The sequence below is a fragment of the Otolemur garnettii genome, unplaced genomic scaffold (assembly GCF_000181295.1).
Source record: "Otolemur garnettii isolate 467f Iridium unplaced genomic scaffold, OtoGar3 scaffold00026, whole genome shotgun sequence".
Lineage (NCBI taxonomy): Eukaryota > Metazoa > Chordata > Mammalia > Primates > Galagidae > Otolemur > Otolemur garnettii.
Window position 1 is genome coordinate 13,676,354 of NW_003852421.1, and position 8,852 is coordinate 13,685,205.

Consider the following 8,852-nt stretch of genomic DNA (forward strand, 5'->3'; position numbering starts at 1 on the left):
GAGTTGAGATTAACCTTAGTGTAGTTTCCCAAAATCTTTAAAAGAAGAAAGTTATAAAATACAGTGTTCCTCCTCCTTTTCCTTTCCACATACCCTCAGACTATGGTCAAATGGTTGTGTGTACCCTCTGACCTCTCCTTGCACTTGACTTATCCTTAGATAGGATGACTAGAAAATCTGGACAACCATTGTTACATCATCAAACCCACTTTCTTAATTCTCCAGCCATGGTTCTGGAGAATTCTCTTTGCCCCTCATTGGATTCTTAGAATTTATTGTTTTCAACCATCTTGCCCTATCCCCCTATTCTGCTGGCTTCCTGCTTCAGAAGGAAGTGACCTCTGTCTGTGACCTGTCCCCCTGGGCTCTGACTCATTCCTTACCCTGACCTTGCTATCCATATTTGCTTTGCCTATGTGTTTCCTCAGCCTAATTTGTAATACCTGACTTCCACCTCTTTGTCAAAACTTGGCTAAATCCACTTTGAAACAAGGCGGATGGGTTGCCTGGGAAGAATGGGTTGGATGGATGGGTTGCCTGGGAAGAATTTGGAGAATCTTCAGCTCTGTTCTTTCCTCATTCTTGAGAGTCAACGTAGCAGCTGAGGGCATGTGTCAGAGGTGGGGGGTAGGGTTGAACAGAAGGGAGAAAGAGAGTAGAATTTTGGGAGAAGAGGACACAGTCATCTTGGACCCAGTCATGCTCCCTGGAAATGCTGGCATGTATTCCTCCTGTGGTCTTTTATTTATTTTCCATTGTCTCTTAGAAGCTGCTCTAAAAATTTTGAACCAGAGGTATCTCTCCAGCTTCCTTGCATGAGCTTTATTTTTGGACCTCTTTAGAGGCTAAGGCAAGACCTCTGTCTTGCTCGTGGTGATTTTACATGGAGTGACATCTGAGTCACTTTTCGGCTGCATTCCATACCAGTCATCCGTCATCCCAGCCCTGCTGTTTATGGGCTAACTCCTGTTGTCTTTCAGCATATGGAGCACTATTAGATAGTGTGCGTTTGGGGCCTGTCGGGGGAGTCTGATTAAGCCACAGTCAGAGACAGAAGTCCTAAGTGTGAAATGTAACAGGCCTTCCTGAAACAGCTCGATCTGTGAGCTGCTGGAGGTGGCTGGTTCGTTTCTGTTAGGGGGTAGGGAGCTTGCTAACAAAGCAAACACATTTTTTTTTTCTCTCACGGGCTAGGTCTATGGTGGTAACATTTGGCAAGTTGAGTAACAGGGAGCATAGATAACTGTGAACAGATGGGCAACTATTCTAAGATTGGAGGGGCTTTCATCATTTCTCAAATGGCCTTCACCCACCTACAGCATGCCTGGTTCCCTTGCAAGAGGATTACGTAAAAGATTCAATTAAATTTCTTCTTCCTTTTTTTTTTTCCTTCAATTGCAATGGAAGCAAAAGCTCTGACGTGAAAAGGAAAAGAATAGATGAGAAACTTCTAATTTTGAACCCCCTTAGGATTAGATGCTGATTTCAGCTGTGCAGAGAACACTGCCCCATATTTTGAAAGAGTAACGGCTGCCAGTTTCAGGAGAGATGACTTTCCAAAACCGACAGCAAACTCCACCATCCATAGCTGATGGCCATCTGACATTTCGACACAGAATTGCAGAGCTATACACGTGTTTTGATGAATATAACCTTGTTTTTTAAAACGGCACTGGCACATCATTGTTGTATTTAAACTCGAAACTAGTGGAATACAAAATACAAAAGAGAAATGCATTTTCTGGTGCTCAGCAGAAATATAAAATCTGAGAGCAAAGATAGTTACCCATATTCTAAGGTGGTGGTGTCTTTAATTTAGAAGACTGCTGGTCCTCTTTTGCTCAGAATGATGCTTGGAAAGTTCTTTTGTGTGTGCGTGTGTGTGTGTGTGTGTGTGTGTGTGTGGTGATTTATTTATTTATTTTTATTAAATCATAGCTGTGTACATTAATGCAATCATGGGGTACAATGTGCTGGTTTTACATACAATTTGAAATGCTTTCATCAAACTGGTCAACAAAGAACATTTTCTTAGTTCTTGTGTTAAGACATTTATGTTCTACACCTAGTAAATTTCACATGGACCCTTGTAAGATAAAGTTCTTAAAATTGAGAACTACAGTCACTAATATAGATGGCATCTTCTAGTCTCTTTGGGACAGCAGCCTGATTTTGCCAAAAGCAGTCAAGTTGGCATGGCCAGGGTTATGGTGACTTTAAGCTGGATCTCATGAACCTGGCCAAATTAGATTGGGTGCCGTTCCTCAGAGGTTGCCTTAATGACATGTAAATTCAAAGATCGATAACTGTAAGGTACTTTCCCTGCACACATTCATTGAATTATCTGTTTGGAAACAGGAAGAGTGGATACTCTGCCTCATTTTTATCTCCAGCCCTTTAGTTGGTTTCGAGCTCTATTTATCCCAGCCAAGAATATTGGATCACTAAAGAACCCTGTCTCTAAAAATCACCCTACCTAAGGCTAAATTCTGCCCCAAGATAACCAGCAACATTATGAAAAAAAGAAAGACATTTTTAACATATGATACATTAAAATCTCACCATTCAGAATAATGAACATTTAAAATAATTTGGCAACAGAAACACCAAAACACACTCATAATAAATGAAAAACATTTAGCTCTTGGAGGTGATAGCCTCTTTGCCTGCTAAATAATGCGCAAGTTTCATAAACTCATAGTTCTCCTGTGCTGGGCTGTTTGGTTTCATGTGGTTGAGTAAGGAAGGATTACTGGTCAGTTTAGTGTCCCCTTGGAGAATGATACTTTAACAGAAAGAATTATTGAAAACAGTTAAAACATGTTCCCACCATTTAGCAGAATGAGAGTCGGTGATACATGTATTAATTCTGAGATTATGGTCTCAGGTTTTAAGAAAGTGCTATTCATAGATTGTATCATATAACAAGGAAGCATCCGAACAGGCCCTTGGGAGCAGTGAAAAGGAAGGGAATATTTGTGTATTGCATACTTGGCTTGTAAAAAAAAAAATCAATGCATCAAGTAGAAAATAAGCTCAATGTCACTTGCTAGGTTTTTTGTTCCAAGTTTTATGTTCTTTGGAATTTCACATGTTTTCCTGATGTGTAGAGATACCCCATGGGTAATGAAAGCCACTCCGAGTGATTTTTATTTTCCTCCTTGCTGTTGTTCAGTTTGGAAGTGTGAGTTTGCTCCTTGGCTCTTGTGCTCATGTGGGCTGTGTTTGTGCCTGTGCTTTCCTAGAATGGCAGACGTGCAGGAGCTGCTGCAGAGACTGGAACAGGCTGTCAGCCGCCTGGAGGTGCTGTCTGCAGAGTCCCACAGGCCTCCTGGGGACTGCGGGGAAGTCAACGGTGTCAATGGAGGTAGGGCCACAGGCTGCTGTCATTCCAGTCTTAATTTTGTTGTCACTGCTCGGTTCTCAAGAAATGTTTCTCTCTCCTTCCTTCAACTTCCCTACTCCTTCCTTTATTTTGTAACCATGACATTAACCAGAGACAAACAATCTCTGAAAAAGAAAAAGGAAGAAAACCTTTCAACCCACAATGCACAAAAATTAGCAATCTCTGTGCCTCTTAAGAGCACAAGTCCATGTGCCAAATGCCATTATTCTTAGTGGTTATGCTGCTATTCCATACTCAGCAACTAAATATATCATCGACATAATTATAAAAAAAGAAACTGATCTTCTCGTTTAGAATGTAAATTGGAAGGAATTACCATTCTGTAGAGTTTAACTTTAGAGAGAACAAGTCATTAAATTTAGGAACCGCAGTTCAGAGGAGGCTGGTCTGGGGTGAAGCCAAATAGGACATTGCTATAACATGGCCCTATCACATTGCCCTACCTTTCCCTGTTCCTCACCAGCTATGCTTTTAAAATGGTGTGCTAACATCACGCTCTAAAAAAAGATTTTAAAAAATTATACGATCAAAAAATAAACAGCTGTTCTCTTGAAAAGGGTACCATGTGTGTAGTGCACTCTCCAAGTTATCTACAGTAATTTTTCCAGTTCCTTCTAGTTAAGGGTACAGTTTAGCAAATAAAAATATAGGATGCCCAGTTAAATTGGAATTTCAGGTAAGGAACACATTTTTTTGTTTGGGGGGGGCTTAAGTATGTCCCAAATACCCCGTGGGCTGTACTGCAGGATACCCACTTACATTAAACCTATGCGTTGTCTTATCTGAACTTTAAATTTAACCAGGCGCGCTGTAGTTCATGTGGCAACTCTATTCTTGTCACATGTGTGTTTTCCTCCTTATCTGACCCCCTTTTAAATCCTGTCAGTGCTCTGGGGACTGAGAAAAGCCTTGGGGAAGAGGAGGCTTCAGAAAAAGCTTTCCCCAGGACAGATCTACGTCGGCACTTCTAGAATTTCAGGCGTATTTGGAGCTGTGCCTTGTATTACATGCCATGGGACAAAAATGACTGTGCGAGCACAAATGTGCCGGCTGGTTTATTTCCCCCCTGAACATAATGAAAATTAAAATGCTTTGAATGAATTGAAAGGGGGTGTTGTTTAAAGGAAGGCTGCCAGGAGCCTGTAAGTTTTTCCGCGCCAACTGAGACACATCTATGATTTCATTGTAAGCCTCTTTTTGTTAACTATGAAGTTGGTATATGAGATTTCAGTAAACCTAATTTGTAAGGAAATATTTTCACGTTTCCCGACACTAACTTTGTTTCATTATGCTGTTGGCATTAGATAATCAAAGGCATTTCTCTATATTGCCTATCACAAATATAAAGTCTGGAAATACACAAAATAAAGTTAAAAGCCATTTTCCAGGAGATTGTATAGCATTGAGTAAAGACACATACAAAAAATACTTCGATAATTTGAACCTCACTTATTCAAAGCAGTAACTAGACTGAACTTTGTATTTTCTTTATCAAAAAAAGAATTTTTCTGGGAATAGTAATAGGTTAAGTAGAATTGGAGGGCATTTCATGAAATTGTTTATTAACAAATTATTTTCTCATATTTTTTCATATAACAGATCATTCCAAACCAATTATAAAAGCAAGGGTCTGCTGAAAGAATTTAGCTGGAAATTTATTAGCTTACTTAGAGTAGGGTAATTAGTAAAATACCTGAATGATAACTATCCTTAAAACATTTTACTAATTCAAAAGAACATCATTTCCATTTCTTCTTAATTAGTGAGTTTGAGTAATTTTATAAATTCTGTATGTAACAAATCTTTAAGAATAACCTTTCACTTCAAATACAGTTGGCTTTATGATACTGTTATAACAAAAGCAAAATAAAATTTTTTACTTTAAAAAGAGACTGTTGGAAGGAACATAATTTATTACAAATATGCAGTATGTAAAGGTCAAAGGCCACCCTGTTATAATCCTGGTGTGATGATGTGTTTTGTTACGTGAAGTTTTTCTTTCCTGACAATCAGGTAAATTCAGCTGAACAGTTAAAGAAATATATTTGCATTCCTGCCAAGTGACAAGCCCTGTGCTCGGTGCAAGGAAATTTAAGATGAATTATGTACAGTCCTAATCCTCCAGAATCTTGGGTCTCACTGCATTACTTACTATTCAGGACCGCAAGTGCTTTTATTAGGGGACGCTCAAAGGATGCAGTCTGGAGAGAAAGACAGGTCTGCCCGCAGGAGGTGTGAGCAGAGCTGAATGATGAAAGGAGATTGGAAAATATTCCCTTTTATCATTGTACCTTCTGCTAGGTAGGGGTATCCGTCACATTTCTGAAACTTTCTCCCACTTTAACTACTCAGCCTCTACAGAGCCCCTCGGGCCTCTTCCATAGCAACCAACACATTTATCTGTTACCAAATGGATCTATAAGGAACCTTTAGACTTGTTCCTTGTCACGTTCCAGAAGGTGATGTGTACTGTGTTTGGACTGTAAGATAACTCAGCCTCAGCAGCCTGCTCGCAAGGTAGGCTGCAGGTGCAGAGAGGAGTAAATAACTGTTTCCATCTCCCTATGGGCCTGGGGGAGGGAGCAGGAAGGAGACCTTATCCTGTGCTTTTGTGAATGTGGATGATATATTCCTACAATATGAAGAAGAGGGTGCTAGGCTTTTGTTTGGGTTTTCATAGCCTGTCGTGCTCAGTGTGTCAATATTATGTTTCTCAAAATTAGGGACATGAAATCAGGGACTTAGATTTTTTTCTGTTAGTTAAAAGGCAGGAAAAAAATGTGGAGCGCCTATGTTGGGCTGTTGTCACTTCAGCTTTCACAGTAATTTGGCTTCAAACCCAAGAGGTGTTGGCTCCATGGTCCTTTTCCCTTGGCCATGGTCCTCTCCTCTCCCCCTGGGGAGTGAAGAAGAAACAAAATGAAGGAAATCAGCATCCTTTTCCTCCTTGTCTAGGGGTCATTATTACCTTTTAATTGTCCTGGGTAATCTCGGTAACTGTAAGGTTGTCCTAGCACCTGGGCAGGTGGTTGTAGAAGTAAGTGCCCTGGCTTTGGGGAATGGGCGAAGTTCAGGTTTGGGATCTGGTTTTTATTTGGTCTGAACCTTTGGTCCAGTCATGGGCTCTGTTGCATTTCCATCTTCTCATCTGTAACACTGTGCTGGTGCCACTATCTTCCCTAGATTTGGAAGGAAGGAAATCTTTAGCTAGGAGGATGAAAACTAGGAAAATAATATTTTTTTGAGCCATTGAGGAGTGTTTAATCAATACTGATTGAGTGAGGGGATGGCTTAGTGAATGACTTAGTGAGAAGGACATCAGTGATATTAAAATTCCATATTACCTATGACAAGACAGTCCCAGCTTTTCATTTAACTACCAGGGAATAACAAAATGCTCCTCTTCCAAAGGTGTGGCACCCTCCGTGGAAGCCTTTGATAAGCTGATGAATGGTATGGTGGCCGAGTTTTTAAAGAACAGTAGGATCCTTGCTGGTGATGTGGAGACTCATGTGAGTACTTTTCTCCCCTGTTCTCTGTGGAGAGTCCAAAATGACCAGCTCAGCCTCTGACAACTGTATTGGTGTGATGAGATCGTTTTTTCCTTTTCACCCTGGCTAGGCAGGGGGTGGCCAAAACATCCCTTTAGGTATTTATTCATTGAATCATTCCTGCAACATCTACTGATTGAGCATTGCCCAGCACCATTGTAGCAGCTGGGCGTATAGGGATGAACAAGATAGACCGAGTCCTGCCCTCACAGAACTTTCACTTTAGCTTGGGGAACAGATGATATATACAAATATATAAATAAATAATTCAGGTAGTGTTAAGTATGACAAAAGAACACGAAAGCAGAGTGACCATACTCTGATGCTCTCAGAAAGTGCCAGGAGCAGGGATATTGTGTGAGATTAGAAGGCCTGTTCTAGGAGGTAACTGTTGAAAAGGGATCTGAGTGGAGGCAGGGAGCGAGCTGTGGAGTGATATGGGGAAAGGGACTCCAGGCAGAAAGGTCTGGAGGGTGGAACCAACTTGGCATGTCTCAGCAGAGCGGAGTGTCAGGGAGGCAGTGGGTGAGGTAGAGAGACAGCAAGGGCCCAGAGTACAAGAGTCCTTCTCAGTCACAGTAAGGGGGTTGGCTCTTATCCCTGTGTGATGGGAACTAAGGGCGATTTGATGTGTGCTTTAAAAGATCCTCTGGCTGAGCTGACTCAGTCACCAGCCACCCCCTTCTTCCTTCCTGAAAGTACAAGCCGGAGGATCTCACCTGACACCCTTGAAGACGACTGCTATCCACAAAAGCAGAAAGTAGCACGTGTTGGTGAAGATGTGGGGAAATCAGAGCCCTTGTGCCCTGTTGGTGGGAAGGTGAAATGGTGCAGCTGCTATGGAAAACAGTATGGTGGCTCCTCAAAAAATTAAAAATGGAATCATCATAAGATCTAGCAACTTCGCTTCTGAATATATGTCCCCCTAAACTGAGAGACACCATGTTCATAGCAGCATTATTCATAATAGACAGAGGTGGAAGCAACCCACGTGTAACTAAATGCAGTCTGTATCTACAATTGAGTATTATCCAGCCTTGAGAAGGAAGGAAGTCCCGTTATATGCCACAGTATGGACGGCCCCTGAGAACAGGCTGCTCAGTGAAATAAGCTAGACATAAAAAGACAAATACTGTATGACCCACTCACATGAGGTCCCTGGGGTAGTCAGATTCATGGAGACAGTGGGGGGTCTGCGGGGAGAAGGAATAGGAAGTCGTGCGGTGGGGACAGTTTGAGTTGAGCAAGATAAAAAAGCTCTGGAGGTTGTACAACGTGAATATACTGAACACTCGAGATGAACACTTAAAAATAGTTAAGATGGCATGTTATGTGTATCTTACCACAGTGGTTTTTAAAAGTATAAACTAAGGAAAAATGAAGTCTTAGAATTTGCGTATCTATGGATCAGAAGAGACCTTCAAAGATATGTAAGCCAGCCTCCCAGGTTTAGACACTTTTCATACTTCTAAAAATATTAGTATCATTCCTGAGGTTAGTCATTGTTTTCCATGCAATAAATGGAAATCTAATATAATAGCCAAACCAGTTAAAAACATAAAAGGAAACCTATCCCTGGGTTCTTCTTTTTCATTGGCCATTGTTTCTCACAGGGAATTGAATTCCAAATCCATCTACCTATAGATTTCTCAGCAAGAAGACAATCCTGGCAAAACCATTTTCAGTATAGATCCATAGAAAATCTGATTCTTGGCTCGGCACCTATAGCTCAACCGGCTAAGGCGCCAGCCATGTACACCTAAGGTGGCGGGTTCGAATCCCCAGCCGGGACCCGCCAAACAACAAGGACGGCTGCAACCAAAAAATAGCCGGGCGTTGTGGCGGGCGCCTGTGGTCCCAGCTACTTGGGAGGCGGAGGCAGGAGACTCGCTTGA

The 8,852-nt window shown here is 41.5% G+C and overlaps 1 protein-coding gene across 1 annotated transcript in view; it reads left to right on the forward strand.

Annotated features, from left to right (window-relative positions):
- Positions 1 to 8,852, forward strand: part of CAP2 (cyclase associated actin cytoskeleton regulatory protein 2) — a 143,855-nt gene that overhangs the window by 20,484 nt on the left and 114,519 nt on the right. Inside the window, exons 2-3 of the mRNA XM_012804238.1 lie at positions 3,246 to 3,367; positions 6,818 to 6,918. Of these exons, the coding sequence (XP_012659692.1) occupies positions 3,247 to 3,367; positions 6,818 to 6,918 (222 nt within the window). The 5' untranslated portion in view covers position 3,246. The remainder of the gene's footprint in view (positions 1 to 3,245; positions 3,368 to 6,817; positions 6,919 to 8,852) is intronic.